Source organism: Cottoperca gobio, chromosome 18 (genome assembly GCF_900634415.1).
Source record: "Cottoperca gobio chromosome 18, fCotGob3.1, whole genome shotgun sequence".
In the NCBI taxonomy this organism is placed as follows: Eukaryota; Metazoa; Chordata; class Actinopteri; order Perciformes; family Bovichtidae; genus Cottoperca; species Cottoperca gobio.
The window spans coordinates 9,606,133-9,624,280 of NC_041372.1; the positions used below are offsets into that span (position 1 = coordinate 9,606,133).

The 18,148-nt window shown below is 42.7% G+C and overlaps 2 protein-coding genes across 2 annotated transcripts; one reads left to right on the top strand and one right to left on the bottom strand.

Moving 5' to 3' along the window:
* Positions 1-1,426: 1,426 nt before the first annotated feature.
* Positions 1,427-11,263, bottom strand: LOC115023591 (solute carrier family 2, facilitated glucose transporter member 1-like). Its single transcript, XM_029454682.1, has 12 exons — positions 10,992-11,263; positions 7,924-8,380; positions 6,263-6,358; positions 5,094-5,254; positions 3,950-4,074; positions 3,734-3,849; positions 3,449-3,611; positions 3,128-3,315; positions 2,861-2,965; positions 2,049-2,150; positions 1,757-1,960; positions 1,427-1,648 (listed from the first exon to the last, which is right to left on the bottom strand). The coding sequence occupies exons 2-12, from the start codon at positions 7,954-7,956 to the stop codon at positions 1,427-1,429; spliced, it is 1,515 nt and encodes a 504-aa protein (XP_029310542.1). The 5' UTR covers positions 7,957-8,380; positions 10,992-11,263.
* Positions 11,264-12,039: 776 nt separating this feature from the next.
* On the top strand, positions 12,040-18,143 carry tp53 (tumor protein p53). Its single transcript, XM_029454926.1, has 11 exons — positions 12,040-12,197; positions 13,046-13,176; positions 13,261-13,342; positions 13,468-13,653; positions 14,794-14,968; positions 15,057-15,169; positions 15,457-15,566; positions 15,717-15,841; positions 15,923-16,014; positions 16,099-16,169; positions 16,426-18,143. Exons 2-11 carry the CDS (start codon positions 13,106-13,108, stop codon positions 16,520-16,522), a joined length of 1,122 nt encoding a protein of 373 aa, XP_029310786.1. The 5' UTR covers positions 12,040-12,197; positions 13,046-13,105; the 3' UTR covers positions 16,523-18,143.
* The last annotated feature ends 5 nt before the right edge of the window (positions 18,144-18,148 follow it).

An 18,148-nucleotide genomic window follows, 5' to 3' on the forward strand; every position in this document is an offset into this window, starting at 1 on the left:
CAGGATGCGGTGCATTTCTTCATGACTTAAACACAACATTACTTCACAGGTGTTTTCAGTAACATTATTTACAGTAGTTGCATCCTTTAGACAACAATCATAATTCATACAAATTACAGGTCCTCTCTGAACAACCTCAATACAAATCTTCAGAAGGTAGTGATACACACCAATTTTTAAATAATAATGATCATCTACAAGAAGATCTACACTTTACAGGCAGCCCTTTTGATTGCACATGTTGCTCTAGTTTATCAGGCTTCTGTTTACTAAACCAAACACCTACTGGAGTGCATAAAGAATTTGAAACCTTTAGAACCTTAATATCATCAACCAAATGACACACTATATGTACACATAGATAGTTTCTTTAAAGTAGCATTTCTGCAGGTTGTGCAATGAGTTTCTCAAGATCAGAAATATACCTTGTGACGTTCAGGCGCTCCTCTGAAAGATTGAAGAGTGGGTAAAGTAGTGGGACAAAACCACGCCTGCAGTTACCTCTTATCGACATGGGTGCCACCAAAGGGAACAATAACAGATTGAGATTGTAACTTTAAAGGACATATATGCTCATTTACCGGTTCATACCCGTTTTGAGTTTCTACTAGAACATGTTTACTTGCTTTAATGTTCAAAAACAAATTTTTTCCTCGTACAGTCTTTCTGAATATACCTGTATTCACCCTCTGTCTGAAATGCTCCACTTTAGCGGCTGTTGCGTTGGTGGAGATACTCAGATGGGGGGGTGGTATATTCTAATGAGCCTACATGTGACGTAGGAAGAGGAGCCACATGGATTGTTGGATCCCATGTTTTCTGACCTAGGCTGAAAAATACGTCCCTTTTTTAAATCTAGCTTAAAACCAATTCGACTCATTAAAACGATTTACACATCAAGAATGTTCCCAGCTTTGGTAGAAAATATGCAAGCATACTTGGCTTTATGGCTGTATATCCTAGGTTGTTAGTTTCTTTTGTGGGGGGTTTACCTCCAAACTAATTACTTTTTGGATGTCTTTGTAGATAAAGTGCAGGAATACCAAAGTCTCTCTACCTCCGTCTGTCAATACTGCTACCGAGTGCATCACCATGGAATACAATCCTACCACATGGGCAGTCAACGCCTCAACAGTCCAGACACTTTGATCTGTGCATCTTATTCCTTGACACTACAGTAGTCTCCTCTTAATCCACAGGTTTTTAGTCTTTGTCGAAGCTCAATTCGTAACCTTGTATTGCAGTGGTACCAGCAAAGGACACTTTGTCACACACCTTAACACTGCTTTGGCACCACACTCTATAAGAATACAACAATTTACCTTAATATACAGGTCAGAAAATAAAAGTTTGGAGTTAGGCCCACATACACAGTGCATCCCAAGCTAAAAGAAAATAGTCCCATCTCTCTTCAGACGGGGACTCTTCAGTTCATGCTTTCCTCCCCCAAATAGTCCAGTTCAGTGGGCTTGTCCAGATCCATGTCCGTATCCATATCCATCATTCCTCCTGCAGAGTGTTGATGGAAGTTTCCTGCAATCTGATCGAAGGTTTTGCCCCGCGTCTCTGGCACGAGGAAGAATGTGAAGATGAGGAAGAAGAGGAGGAGTGCTGCGAAGATCAGGAAGACGTATGGCCCACACAGGTCCTGGAAGAAACGATGGGAATAAATCCAGATTAAAAGATCTGAGAACGAGTAGGCCGTTGACATTGCATAGGACGTCCCTAAAATCTCTTCAAGGTAAGAAATACTCACAGCAACATATTGGAAGCCCATGCCGATGATGAAGTTAGCGGTCCAGTTGGAGAAGCCGGCCACAGCCATGGCAGCCGGCCTTGGACCCTGAGAGAACAGCTCAGCTACAAAGAACCAGGGGATGGGACCTGGACCGATCTCAAAGAAGGCGACGAAGCCAAAGATTGACAGCATGCTGATGTAGCTCATCCATGGAACACTGTCCTATCAGGTGGGAGCAAAAGGGGTTCAGAGGTTTGTAGAGACAACATCCATAACAGTATAGGATGCTTGCTTCTTTACAGAGACTGACCAACAAAGCAAGAGCCGTGGTCATGATGACGGCACAGATGGACATCCCACCCAGTCCCAGCATGTGGAGTGTCCGTCGACCCGTCCTCTCTATCAGGAAGAGCTGTACATAAGAAAATGTGGTAGAGGTTGTTATTGTCAGTAGACAGTTGGAGGTAAAACTAGCATATTCTACTTGTAGTTGCTAAAGTTAGCTATTCACCTAGTTTGAACTGAAATGTGTGTAACAAAAACAAGATTCTACCGTCGTGCCAGCAGCTTTGTTTGGTTGAACTGGTGCTTTGAGCCAAATGCTAACATCAACATGCTAACAATGCGAATGCTAAAATGCTGATATTTAAGAGGTTTAGTGTTTACCATGATCGGATGCTAACATTTGTCACCAACTAGAGCTGAAGATGATAAGAACGTCCTTAGCTTCACAGGCATTTGGTGTTAAACCAAAGTTGTTACACTTCATCTTGAGGAGATATGAATGAAATTCCATGGCAATCTATCCGAAAGTTGGACCAAAGAGTGCTGCTAGCATCGCTAATAATCCTGCTTCTTGACCCATTTAATGACATTGAAACATCTTGACCTGCTAAACCAAATTTGACCTATTTGGATGCAGGCATGTTTGCCAGGCGGGCCAAATAAAAACCTGCAGCGTTATCTTATTTGCTCTTAGATAACAACGTTAATCAGTAATAGACACACTTTTGTACAGAGCAGGACTGTAATATTAATCATACTAACTTCACAATAGATTCAACATTTAAAATGAAGATATTTTCAGACATCTAAAAGCAAAGATGAAGGCATGCTACTGACCGAGACCACAGTGAAGGCACAGTTCACCACGCCTGCTCCTATGGTGGCATAGACTGGACTCTGGACTCCTGCCTTCATGAAGATGCTGGTAGAGTAGTAGAAGATCTGACCAGAGGGGGAAACAGATTAAAATGATGCCAATATTACACTCAACTAATTCACTACCCTATTTGGGGACTCTATGCAAGGTGTATTGATGTCACTGATGCGACCCAAATGTGAAGAATAATATGATTTTGCTGTGAAGTTTAATTAAATAAGACTCACTGCGTTGATCCCAGACAGCTGCTGGGAGAGCTGCAGCATGATGGAGATGATAATGGGCTGGCGGTAGAGCGGAGAGCGAAAGAGTTCCAGGATGGACACCTTCCTCTCCATTTCCATCTTCCTCTTCTCCTCCTTCATCTCAGTCAGCATGCTGCCCACTTCCTGCCTGCCCGTCAACCTCCTCAGGCCTGCACAAAGGAATAAATAAATCTGAATATTCTTATGAAAACATGTTTGAGTTTAGGATCTATAGACGCCTGTTCTCGTACATTCAGCCCCATGAATGTTATATAATGTCTGGTGTATTCCAGCCCCGCTCACCTCTCTTGGCTTGGTGCTCCTGGCAGCGGACGATGTAGAGGAAGCGGGGGCTCTCGGGGCAGAAAGGCAGAAGTGCCATCTGAAGTACAGCCGGCACAATGGCTAAACCCAACAATACTGGCCACAAGTCCTCAACACCCAGTAACGACTCCAGACCCAGGACCTGCACAGGGAAAGGGAGCAAGTGTGAGATTAAAAAACCATTAAACCCAGAGATGTTGATCTAACATTATTATATTAAGTATTATAATGTCTGCAACATTCAATATGTGTGTGTTGTCATACCTGTGCTATGAGAATACCAGTGACTATGGCCAGTTGGTGCAGTGTACCCAGTGCCCCTCGCAGACTTGTAGGAGCTATCTCACCCACATACATCGGGGTCAAGCCTGATGCCAACCCTGCAGAGAGACAAAGTTGGATGAGCAAATGTCCCGTTCTATATTAAATACCTAAATTAGACAAATGAGAATAGAGAGAACAGAACAATGGACCGCTCACCGCAGTAGATACCGATTATAAAGCGGCCGAGGATCAGCATTTCGAAGGAGTGGCAGAGCTTGGACAACCCCATCAGACTTCCACCAATGAAGGCAAACATGTTGTTTATGAGCATGCCTTTCCTCCTGTAGAGAAAACAAACACAGACGAGCATCTTTGTAGTTATTTACCAGAACACTAAAATCCCACTCTTTAGTCTTGAGTAGATTTGTCTATAGTTGTTCATTATACAGATGCGTTATGATGGTACTACATGAAGTAGACAGAGCCCCCTTTTAGCCTCCAGAGAGCAGTGTCGTATTAAAATATGAAGTGCTTTAGTTAGTTGCTTAATCCTTGCCCGAAATGAAAAGTTATTGTTAAAACCAGCTTCACCCTTTAACATTATTCCATTTTATAAATAAATAGTTTTTAGAACATGATCATCACAAGTCATGTCAAAGTTTCCCACAAATCAAGATATTTTTTGAATAATAATTTGGGTTTGACTAATATCTGGAAAAAATGTTCTACAAATGTGTGAAATAAAGTCCAAATAATATAGCTATAATATATAACTAAACAACAAGAAGAACTGTTTAAAGAAACTCTTATTTGTGCACTGGAGACTTGACTTGCATCTAAGTCACTTTGAGCACAGAGGTCACAACAGTCTGTCTTTGCCAGCTCCACCAGTGTCAAGAAGAAGACCTTGTCCTGAGTGCACCCACGATGAACGCTGCCACCCTCCCAACCCCTCCTGACCCAGTGCTGCCAGCTCTGTTTAGATCCCCTTTCAGTCAGTGCAAAATGTGGGCTGCAGTCCAGCTCGCATCCCAGCTCAGGTTACAGAGGGAACATCCTGGTCAGAGTCTCCCCTCAGTGACCAGAGACTAGACGTTGGGATCCATTTTGGATCCATGCAGAGGTGAAAAGGAGACGCCATTGTATCATGACCACTGAAACATTGTTCCAGTTTAACTGATGATTAAGATAGTATGGACTCTGGTACTTTGGTTAAAACTATAAGCTGTGTATCTTGTGAAATATTCTTTTCATTAAGATTATTTTAGGTGTGAAACACTACACCAACCTTTCTGTTTGCTTTGTTCTTTGCACAAGTGAAGAAAATAGTTTATATGCATTTAAAATGTATCGTGTCTACCTGCCCAGCCACTCGGAGACGAAGCCCACGCAGGACGAGGACAGCATGCCACCGATGGAGAAGATGGCCACGGACAGGGACCAGAGGGAGGTGAGGGTCCCGATGGGGATGGGCTCTCCATACCGTTGCAGCCATGTAGCGTTATAGTCCTGCTCAATGATCTGCACAGAGGTGACAGGAAACCAGGAGATCAGCTATATTGTAATGGCAACTGTCACACGCACACATAAAGACACAGCAGCTCAGTTTCTATTCTGGTTTTAGTGCCTCTGTGGAACTACATCAGCTGAGTGGCGTTTTTAGGGTCAAGATAGGCCAGATTCATCAGCAGCCGAGTCAGAGACGACTCACCTGACGTGGCTTGAGTTCTCTGCATCCATTCAGCTCTCTGACTGACTGAATGTGCTTCTAATTTCTAACATCAGTGTATACCGTTAGGTGTCATGTGGCCTATTAAGATGTGGAATTAAGTGGACGTATTTATCGACTTGAACCATGCCTGATAAAAGAGCAACATGCGTGTCTGCGAAGTCATAAATTACACATTTCTCACATGCAGTACCCAAGCATGCCTTCATACTGGAACATCAGATGTGGCTGCAATATGAGCAGCCAGAGCAAGTCAGGTTTGCACAAATCATGTGCCTCTATCTATATATATATATATATATATATATATATATATACATATATATATACATACAGTGTTTGTATGCATAGACTCCATGCATGCAGCACCATGTTGCCCCTTTAAGCAGACAGAATGATCCTCTCTTTCCCAGTCACACCAGCGGCAGTAACGTTTTGGCATTGCTGTGTTTTCATAAACACAACTAAGATGCTCCACAAACTACCCCCATGCTCTCCCCTATTTCATATAAAGTTTTCCTCCGACTCCCTTGCATTCATCTTACCGCATCATGTGCGAAGGATTGTTTCCCTTTTCCAAGTTTGTTTTCTAAACATGCATTATAAAAAAAACCAGGAAAATATGAGAAAAACAGCTTCGTTGACGTCTGGCTAAATGTCACTGCCGCCCGCATTGTCCATCAGCACTTCTTTTAACACGCCTCCATTCTTTAATGCAGATTAGCACCAGTTTGGCATTTTCATGGGATTTTATTGGCTAGTTTTGATCGTCGTCCGAGTAAACGCTGCTTCATTTTTACCTTCTGAGGTGCATTGATGACGCCGATATTGTATCCAAACTCCAGAGATCCCAGGACAGCAGTGAAGACTGAGAGAACAAAGGTTCCAGTCAATGTCTGGAGCACAAACACACACAAAGAAACAGATAGAGGTAAAACAAAACGCATTCTCAGAACGGTGAGTGTAACGATAATAACGACGAACAATAAGAAAGCTTTGGTAGATAACTGTACTGTAGCTCTACTCTCTCCAACATTAACTATATTTAACTGTGATCCTGATGAGAGACTTCCCATCAGGCTTCAAGCACCTGTCTCCACGAGGTGACGGACGAGACAACCTTGGGGAGATGAGGTTTTCCCCTCCGACAAATTGTGCTTAAGTCTCAAAAAGCCATTTAATTAACTGGCAGGTTAGTTACCAAGCAGCTCAAGGCTACAGATGTAACTGTATAATAGGAAGACATGTTCATTTTAATGGTGTTTTCATTTGCTTTTGAAAGGGATCATGACACACCCTTCATAGCTTACTGTAAAGTTGACATTTTAGTGATGTGGGCCCTGCTGACGACAACAATATGATGTGACTCTGAACTAAATTTGGGCAAAACTGATCTGGATAAGTGCTGTTTAGTGTTGATGAACCAAAACAAAGGTTGTGCGTGCATGTGCATGTGTCCTTGCAACAGAAAAAGGCAAAACATCATGAGCAGCCAGCTATGCTCTATTGCACTTCATGTTCAACTGCATTTCATTAAAAAAGGACACGGTTGAATGCTCAGTAATTCATTTACTTTTCACTTATCATGAATAAATCTGATTCCTTAGATCTCATAGAGTGTTTGCTTATTGCTCAGGTTTGAGTTTCCACGCTTCTGGGATTTATTTTTACATTGAAGCCTAAAACTTCTAAGCTGAGAAACTTTTCCACATCCCGGGAACATCACGCTACTCTGACACAGACAGTGTTCACACATGGCATCACAGACAACAGTCCACTCCTCTCTTGTTTTAAGGTTATGGAGAGATTAAGAATCACAGGAGTGACACCTAAAACTGATTCATACATCCACCCCACTCTCAGAAAGAGCTGCAGAGAGCATACAACACAGGTATTGTTTATGTGGGTGGTGAAAAGGAACCAGTCAAACTAGGTGGCCTACAACAAACCCACAGCACTAAGCTCTGACCTGTAAACTCAGATATTTGGTTGGTCAAGGTCACAGCTCAGGACTAAATAAGGGCTAAACTCCTTCAGATCCGAGCTGATGTTGCTTTTCCTCCCTGAAGCTACTTATAGTAGTTACTGGTTGTTGCATAGGACAGTATTGTAAATATTATTTCTCTTAATTGTTCATTATTTTAGACACTATGTAAAGGACAACATAGGCCATTGCCAAAACACTAGACGACATATTTTAGAAAGAAATAGAATAATCGTATTTTATATCATTTTAATTTTGAGTTATTTCTTTCGTCCGATCAACAAGTGTGTTCTTATTTATTGTATTATACAAGGCACATTGCATTTCGACATAGAAATGAAAAGATGTTGTCTTATAGTTTATGACGGAGCCGTGCGTAAAATCTTTCCAAATAAAAAATACGCACCGAACAGTGAAACGCGCACACAGCTCTGTCATATTTCTAAATTGTGAAAAGCTCTCAACAAAAATAATTACCTCCCCTCCAAGTTGCTGAAACCCGTCCGGCATGACTTTGGCAGCTCCAGTCACCCAGTAGCAGTCGATGACAGATGCGTCTAGTGCCAAATACAGACACGTGAAACTCCCCCAAAAGGACAACAAGCTGCGACTCAAAGCTTTGGCACTTTTGCAACAAAAAGCGGACGAGAAATCCAAAGAGAAACCCAAAAGGGGGTCAGCCTGGCGCGTCCTGTGGTGCAGGGTGTCTTCTCTTCTTTGAACTTTGTGTTGTGTCCGTCCAGCTGGGATAGAGTGACAGCCGCACACCAACGTGCACGCCTCTCTCCGTATCGAGAAGGTGGGTGTGTGTGTGTGTGTGTGTGTGTGTGTGTGTGTGTGTGTGTGTGTGGTGGGGGGGGGGGGCTGATCTTGAGGTCCTCCTGCAGAGGTCGAGACGCTAGTAGGAAGCTTGTTTAACCTTAACTGCTATTGGCTAAAGAAAGAGCATAAGAACACCATCATGAGCATCAGAAAACTCTTCACAGACAAGAGGGTCTGGTTTTTATTATGGTGTGCAAGAGATGACGGAGCTGTGATTACATATTAAGATTCCAACAATTTTCTCTGTAGCTCATGTGCCAGAGGTTTGCTCATGGCCAAACTTGGTCTTGAGGTTTATAAGTCTTGTTACGTAATGTCGACTGGCCTTATAAAGAATTATAAACTATAAAATGAGATAATAATGTGGTGCATCTTACTCTTTTCTTTGCTCGTGAGGTGCAACATACATTTGCAATATTATGTTTAATAATGAGAAGCATCATCTATAGAAGGTGAAACGTTGGCATTGTGCAGGTGTTGGACCTTAGACGAACCCAAGTGAGAGTCCAACAGCGACCATCTATGACTCAACATTTCTCATGCATAAGAGGGGGGCTCGTCTTTGACTCTCTTGCTGCCATTGTCTGTCTTCCCAGCAGCCATAAATCCCTTTCTATTTCAGATCACATGCCAAAGGGGTCACACGCTCAGTTCCACTAACCCTCCCCCCTCTGTTGCACACAACAAAGCTTAATCCTCCTCCGGCAGGCAACAGGTGGACCCTAAATTTAGGCTGTGCCTCCAGAGTTAGCGGTGCAAATGTTGTTAGGGGAAGTTTGGAGATGGAGTGACGGTGTGTCCGAGGCGGGGATTAGGGGGTGTGTTGTGGGAGGGTTACACTGGGCGGGAAAAGTACAGATATGTCAAAGAGCTCAGTGGAAAAATATCTGCTCTAGATCTCTTGATTAAATGATTCAAGCCCACCCCTTGCAGACACACCTCCACATCACGCCACTCTCTCCTTGGAGCTTGCCGCCCTTTGCCTTTTCCTGCCCACATACGAACATTGAGAAAGAGAACCTGACACCCCTCACGCAAAAAGCCAAGGGGCCCCGAGCACAGTCATGTGTGTCAGTGTGACTCTGACTAAATGTAGAGAAACTGTACACCATCAGAACAGTGGCGTGGAGGCTCACCAACATAGTTTAAAGGGTCACGTACGCAACTAGAGGCAGACGGAGACGATAGATTTCCATAAAGTATCACATGAATTCATACAGGGAGAGCCAAGAACATTTATAGAACTACGAGTACTGACTAGGAAAATTGTGGAAACAACGTTCAGGCACAACGTTGCTCCGTGCGGTCGATATTATTTATCCAATAGCATATGTTCGGCACTTGTGTTGTCCCAAAACTTGAGATGCCCGCCAGTGTGTGTTTTTACTGTTATCTGAAACAAAAGGTCACACCACACACAAATCATGAGACTGCCCTCTATTACTCACCCAAGTGTGTGTGTGTGTGTGTGTGTGTGTGTGTGGGGGGGGGGGGGGTTGTGGTTGGGGGTGTGGTTGGTGGGGTCAGCTGTTTCAAAATCATGTTACAGTAGAATCGCGTGATGAATAGCAAGTGTCTCACGATGTGGTCAGTGTCACAGTGGGTGACATTTAATCACATGCACACCACATTGCTTGTCAGTCCAGAGAAATCCACCCAAACAAGTATCTTTACTACAATGAATATTAAAAAGATAGTAATTTTACAAAACATATTTAAATGGCTTGTTGACAAGCATCATCTACGTTGGCTATGATACGTCGAAGAGGGTGTGTGTCACTAAATAAATCTAACAAAAACATCAGACGTGGTTATCACCACTGACGGGCTGATGTGCACCTCGTATGGTAGCCTGTGACTCTGTATGAATGTGTGTGAATGGGTGAATGCTGACATGTGTTGTAAAGCGCTTTGAGTGATCGTAAAGATTGGAAAAAGCGCAATATAAAAGCAGTCCATTTGCCATCTGCCATCTGTCAACACTGATTCAGTGGGAAGCTACAGCCAGGAGGTGGTTAGCTTAGCATAAATACTGAAAACAGCGGGACGCAGCTAGCCTGTCCCTGTCCAAAGGTAAAAAGGCTAAGAAATAGAAGCAAGATTTTTGCACAAATGAAACATATCAATAAGCAGGCTTGAGAGGGGCTGGTAGTGGGATTGTGTTACCTTTGAACAGGGCAGGCTATTTGTTTCCCCTATTTCTAGTCTTAATGCTAAGCTAAGCTAACTGACTGCTGGCTGTATTTGTATTTACCGTGCAAATATGAAAGTGGTGTCAATCTTCTCATCTAACTCTCGGCAAGAAAGCAAAGAAGTGTATTTCCAAAAATGGCAAACTACAGTGAAGAGGGACTATTGCCTCGTCAATCTCAATGTAGCTGCATAGCAACACACCTTATGTCCACAACCAAATTATGAAGCTCTTTGCTATATGATTGCAGCCATTCTGGACTGTAGTTGGTAACTACTGGAAAAGATTTAAAACACACACTTCATGACATGCACACCTCAAGATAATGTTAAATTACACATCAGATTGGTTCCACATTCTGTTGCGAACTCTGTTTTCCCTCTTCTATTCTGTTAGACTTTACTATTGTATCTATATGCATGCAGTGCAACTGGTATCAATTTCCTAGTGGACTCGCTGGCACCATCAGCACATTCGCTCAAAGGTCAAACAGCCACCTAGATCCTGACTGGCACCAGTAACTGCAACTCACCCGGAGGGATAGATGAGAACCAACATTCAGTGCGTACTCTTTGGATGTGACTCTTGCCAGTTCAGGACAAGATGCCAGCAGGGTGGCACTAGTGGCCTGATGCAGCAGCTGCAGGCACCTGAGTAAAGTCCTTCTCTGAGTTTCTCTACAGCTCTGGTCCCCAGTGGTATAGAAGTTTATCTAATCAGCACAGGGGCATTTGAAGGGTGATAAGAGGTAACGTCATTCAGCCTGTAAAAGCAGATTATGAAATTATTAAACAGCGTTAAGAGCTTTAGTTTTTAGTTTTAAACCTAATAAACAACATAACGGTAGGACTGTCCGAAACCATGCTGGAGGAAACGGTCCCTGACAGTCCTCAAGTAAGGGGACACTGCTTTAAAGTTGACCTCTGACCTCCCTGGAGCGAGAAAAGCACAGGGAGTAGTGCGGGTCCACCCCTCAAAGATAGTCTTACAGGAACTAACTACCTAACTAACTGCACTGTGCATTTTTGAGATATGTAACATTTTAGGAATATGTCATACGACCAATGTTTGTTAATGATTCTGATTGGTCAGAGGACTCTTTTTCAATTTAAATAAAAAAAGATACAACTTCCTTATTTTATCATAATAAAATGTACTAGCCAGTAACCCACTGGGCACTACATTTGTATAAACAGTATTCATATGTGTTCTGATTTTAAGTTTCTTTATGCAAATGTCTGCTTTTATCACTTCATAGAAGACTATTTAAAAAAAAAAAGTCCATACGTCATAATTTCTTCATGTTGCCTTCAGGTTCTGAAGCTTGTAGTTAAAAAAAATGCACCATATATTAGTTATTTTAATAAGAGTAAACTTAAAGTTTATCAACATAAGGTTTAGTGTCAATCCGTTCGTAACCAATAATTAAACAATCCTAATACATTTACAAATATACAATCATGACCTATCTATCTAACTCGTTCTCGAGTTGGAAAATCTCCGAGAATCATGAATGCAGCAGCATTTCGCGATGTTGCATTTAAGTACGTCAGGAGAGCAGGACGCTTGTGATTGGAGTGTCATAAAATCCGCCCCTCGCCTTCCTTTAGTTGGGATTCCCCGAAAGCAACGTGCTCTGCCTTATTCCAAAATATTTTGACTTTTTCGGCTGTTTAGTTCTCTTCTACACCCACAAGTGACTCATCTTTGCTCGGACAACAGTAGCGGGTCATTCCAGGTAGCTGTGTAGTCATACATGTTCCACTCTTTACAGCACGTTTCTGAACGCCACTTATTTGCTCGATAAAGAAGTTTTACGGCAGTTTAGCTCATTAGTGGGTCGGATTCCAAAACGTAGTGCTAACGTAATTAGCATGTTAAGCTAATGCTAAGCTAGCTACAATACCTGCCAACAACAATGCGCTTTAATTGCGAGAGGAACCTTCTTATAAAGTCGATGTTTTGTGAGTGTCCGCACATTTTAACGTTCAGTTGAATTCATCTAGTATTTGGGAAAGTGCCGATTAGGTGTACGAGTGAAGCTAGCTTTATTCAGTTTATGTGGGCCTGCTGCTCGAAAGAAAATGGACGGTAAATAAGCTAACGTTAGCAGGTTGAAGGCGGCGGTTGAGATACTTAAATGAGTTTAATTGTCAAACGTTTTACACAGCATGGTGTAATATGGTTTCTACGAGTTTTTAAAAAGTTTGTTTAATTAAATAGTACGTCAACGTTAGTCAACAGTTTACACAGGAGAAGGCCCAATAAGTTCACTTGTTTTCATCGTCGTGAACACTCATTTTCTTTGTGGCAGTAACCAGAGTTTATAACTTTACCATTCATTAATTTGCAAGGCTTTTTAAAACGTTAACTTACACAATTTTAATCCTCTTAAATATTTTTCGCAAGACTAACCGTGTCCGTTTTTATAAGTTAGGTGACTAATTAAGTTCCTTTTTATCAAACAGTCCTTGAGTCCTTGGTCTCAGAAATTATTGAAATTTAAGTGATGCATGTTTTGATCACCATATAACTGTTGTATAAAGACTTCTTAAGGTGTAACACCGACTTCCTGTTCCCCCACAGCACTCCTGCATCTCGGCTCTTCCTAATTTTCTCTCAGCCGGGAAAGGAGGGGAAATAATAATGGAAGAGCAAGGTTTGCCTTTCAGTCTGCCTTTGAGCCAGGACTCCTTTAGAGAGCTGTGGGACAGTGTGTAAGTTATGTTTTTATAGTAAATAACATTAAAAAAAGGTCAGTTTACTCCAGAATAACAAATTACTTGTTGTTTTTTTTGCAGAGTAACTCCCTCCATCTCCACCATTCAAACGGTGTCTGTGCCGCAGGAATCATGGAAAGCAGGTGGACCAATAGACATGCTGGTAAGCATGCATACCCATACCCTCCGTTCCAAAACATTTAATTACTGTAGAAGAAAGATATCGGTCAATATTCATATGATGGTATTTTACGGACTGGCTGACTGTCATTTCCCTCCTTTTTGCAGCTCATTGACGAACATGTGCTGACGCGGTTTGATGAAGATCTATTTGAACTGCCCCTCGAGGTGCCAACTAAGGATGATGTTACTCCCCCGGCCTCCACTGTCCCGGTTACAACGGACCATCCAGGGGAATATGGCTTCCAGCTGCGCTTTCAGAAGTCTGGCACAGCCAAGTCTGTCACTTCCACAGTAAGTAATTCCCGGCCAAAGCTCTCGCATCACTTGTCTTATATCTTTTCTGATCAATGTGATGCAATCTACTACCAACTCTAGCAACATAAATATGTACTTACTGCACATAGGGTATCATTTTAACAGAAATAAATAGAATCCGAATGTTAAAGTTCGAACAGGGCTCGCAGCAGATGATGGCGAGGAGCCGATATTTGAGCCTCTCGTAGGACACAAGGGATTTTTCAGCTGCTCGTTTTCGCCATTTACTGCTCAACTGAGTTTTTTTCCATCCAGATTGTTTCCCTGTGTTTTATTTCACTTTATTAAATCCAACGTAACGATACGGAATTTGAACATTTTGAGGTTTGATAATTGAAATGTTTTGTTATAATAAACTCTCTCACTAGTCTCAAATGTTCATCGCCCACAACATTATCAAAAGTGTATTTAAAAGGTTCCCCCAATGTTCTTTCACAAAGAATTGTCTTACCCTGGCGTCGCGTAAAAACATCCATTCTTTGGTCTCATGGCATTCGTGTGGAATCTTATTCATTGTGACGGTTTCGCTAAAGTGTAAGATGTAGAGTCAGTCACTGGGTTTGAAGAGCCAATGGCATTAATGTGTCCGCAGTGACTCACCCAGCAGTGCGCTGCAGTTGGCCAGTTTAGTTGATGTTAGGTTGGTGTTCCCTGAAACGCCCGCCCCCCCAGCGACTTGTGCTCTGGTCAGTGGGAGAAGTGCTGGTAAAGCACAGCTCTGACATGACGGGACATGTTCCCGAGCGGTCTTCCTCCAGCAGCGACTGTGTTAAAAGCGGACGAAGGTAAAGTGTCTTTTTAATTTGACACATCTGGACATACTTATTTAGAGAACGCAGTAGTTGTAGTTTCTTACAGTATTTAACTTTAGATAGTTAGAAGCTTTTATTGTCCACGATGTGAAAGAAAGTCTCAGTCGACATGACTTGCGATTAAGACTTAGCAAGAAACGGTAAACACGTTGGGAGAGCTTTGAGTGCAATCGAATCCAGTTCAGTAGGCCTATTCCAAAAAGGAAATTGGAATAGGAGTGCGTGAGGGGGGGTGTGTCCCTCTGTTGTTCCACAAGTGCACAGATAACACCATGTATGTCTTCCTACCTGTGCTTTCTCTCAGTACTCGGAGCTTCTCAACAAGCTGTATTGCCAACTGGCAAAGACCAGCCCTGTTGAAGTGCTGGTGAGCAAAGAGCTTCCTCCAGGCACCGTCCTCCGGGCCACGGCGGTTTACAAGAAGTCTGAACACGTGGCGGAAGTGGTCCGCAGATGTCCCCATCACCAAAATGAGGACGGTAAGGAAAATGTTTCCGTGATGCATTTAGAAAGTTTTGTCTTTGATGGAAGAGGTTTTTCTGAATGTGTGATCTGTTTTCCCTTCAGCTGCGGAGCATCGCAGCCATCTGATCCGAGTGGAGGGCAGCCAGAGAGCTCAGTATTTTGAAGATCAGCACACAAAGAGGCAGAGTGTGACTGTCCCATACGAGCCCCCACAGGTATGACTGCCCCACTCGATCTGTCTGAGGGGGATCTTGTCTACTACAGCAGTTATTTTTACCCATTCACATTTTCTAATGTGTGACCCTGAAGCATTTTCTATGTGAGTATATGAATAGTGTATCGTCTGTTAGCCGTACAATTAATGTCAAAGTGAAGACATTGAAACCATCCGACCAGAAAAGTTGACGAGTTTAGAAAAAAGTAGCGAATTTGGCCTCCCCCCCCCCCCCCCGATTGTGTGCATTTCAACAGCATTGAATAACAACGCATTTTCCTGTGTCAGTTGGGCTCAGAGATCACAACCATCCTGCTGAGCTTTATGTGCAACAGTTCCTGCATGGGGGGCATGAACCGCAGACCCATCCTCACCATCCTGACCCTCGAGACGCCAGAGTAAGTCCTTCTCTTTAAACGCATTTGAGTGGGGGGGGGGTATAAAGAAGTGGTATTGCTGATGATTTTGTTTTGTGTGATTACTTTACATTTGTTTGCGGTGCCTATAAAAGCATTTTGACCTTTCCTTTTGTTCATCTCTTTCCTTAGGGGACTTGTTTTGGGCCGGAGGTGCTTCGAGGTGCGCATCTGTGCATGTCCAGGCCGGGACCGCAAAACTGAGGAGGAGAACAGCACCAAGCTGCAGAACGGGACCATGCAGATTAAAAAGCGAAGTAAGCATTGCTCGCATTATTTTTACATTTCAGTCCCCGCTCGCTGTTCCCTTTGCTAACCTCGCATTTCTTTTCTTCCAGAGAGCGCCCCGCCTCCAGCTCCAACTTCCATGAAGAAGTCCAAGTCGGCCTCCAGTGCAGAGGAGGAAGACAAGGATGTGCATATTCTGCGGGTGAGTAACGAAACGCACTGTTGTGAAGCTGGACGACTTCACGAAATGTATAATATAATAATTCCCCTTTGATCTCTCCTGCAGGTCCGTAATCGTGAGCATTATGAGATGTTGAAGAAAATCCTTGAAGGTCTGGAGTTGCTGGACAAAGAAAGGTAAAAAGAAAAACAAAACTGGCCGACTCGCCTTCAGGGGACTTGAGTTGTAACTTAATTTTTACAGAATATCTCAACATAGTCCACACATTTGGGCTGCTGGAATTTAGCCTCGACTCCACTGCTGTGTCTTGTCCTGCCACTAGAGGTCCCTGTGTGTAAGGTTTAAATTTAACGGGTCAACTGAGGTTACTGTGCCATCAAACATTTACTTTTTATCGATCGGATCTGCCATAATTCTGTTTTCTCTCTACAGCAAAACCAAGATCAAGGTGTCTGTGAAACAGGAGTTTGCTCGGCCTTCCAGCGGAAAGAGACCCCTTCAGCGAGGAGAGAGGAGTGACAGCGACTAAGAAGAGCCTTACTTTGATCACAAGCGTCCTCTTTCTCCCTCCAAGCCACCGGGTTTATTTCAGGCTTTTACTCAAACTCAAATCACCTCCTGCCTCAGTGCGCTTGATCTAATAACGTTACTGCCCGACCGCTCACCGTACTCCTGAGCACTGTACAGTGTATTGCTGTTTTTGACGTTTGGAAATGAATAAAGGTTGACTAGATTATGCAGAGGAGCACAGTTCATCCTGTAAGCAGGTCTGCATCCTCAATTTCCTCATTGCATTTAAAGGTCCTATGAAATGTCTTCAAGGTCTTAAACTTTGCACATTTTAGGAGGGGCTGTATTTAATCAGTGTTAATCTTGGCAGGGATTTTCCGTTTGAGTTTTAATGATTCTATTTGTTGTTTTTTTTAAATGTCATTTATAATACATTCATTATTTTTTTTATATTAAATTTGTTTTGTGGCATTTTTGCCTTTTTTATTTGCCAGAAGACTGTAGAAATGTCGGGGGAGGGGGGGGAGAGAGAGAGAAAGGCATTCAACAAAGTACCCAAGGCCGGAAACAAACCCAGGATGTTGCGGTTGTATGGCATGTGCTGTAATCTGGCTAACAAGGCGCTCACATGTATCGCTTTTAGTCGATGAAACCTAAAGAGATTGTTTGTTTCCATCTTCTTTTTTTTACATTTTATTTTAAAGAAATGTGATTTTTTTACAAAGGATCATTTAAAAACGAGTCACTGCCATTCGTTAAAAGTCACGCTTGTGAACATAGACTGGATGTCTACATCCAATAATGTTGCTGTAACACGGTCTGAGTTTCTGCCAGAGGTTGTATGGCCCAGTGGCTTTTGTGTAGCATTCCTGTCACGTATTTAGATAACTTTTTGACACTACCTTTTTATCTGGAAACTGATTCAAATGAGTTAACGCAGATTTAAAACCAACTAAGTCAAATTATGGTGCGTAATCGCTCTCGACTACGACTGTTACTCGGGGCCCACCGGGCAAATACACCGGTGGAAACTCTGACTGTAATTTCAAAGGTTCACATCCTGCCAAACTGTTTTTTCGGGTCGTCTGTGTGGAAGTTTTAACGCCCCCCAAATGTTTAGATTGTCCTATTCAATTAGACGTTAAAATGAAAGTTAGAAACGGGATCAGATTAAGGAACGCAGTCATTTTATCAGTGAGGCACTTAGAACACACAAAGAAGCTGTAAATGCATTTTAGTCCCGTAATAATCTGTAACGGTCTGTAATAATCTGTCACCAGTTTTGTGGAAATTAACAAATTTGATACCTGAGGGGGCTGGCTGGATCACCCCCAAAAGCTAATCAGCTGTTAGTGTTTGTATGTTGTGTATACAGCGGAGAGCAGGACCTGCCGGTGGGACAGAGGAAGTTCCGATATTAAAATGATTTGCAACAGAACGCATGGATTCAATATAACCAGAAACACAGTTTAAGTGAATTATGAGGTGCAAACCACTCGGATATTGAGAACTACTGCCCGTCGAAACTGATAAATGTGATCTGAGTCTCACCTACAGACCGTGCAATCGGCACTTCACGTTGATGTGACCAATCACTGCCAAAAAGTATACAAAAGGCATTTATTTGTTTTAATTTCTGTCTTTT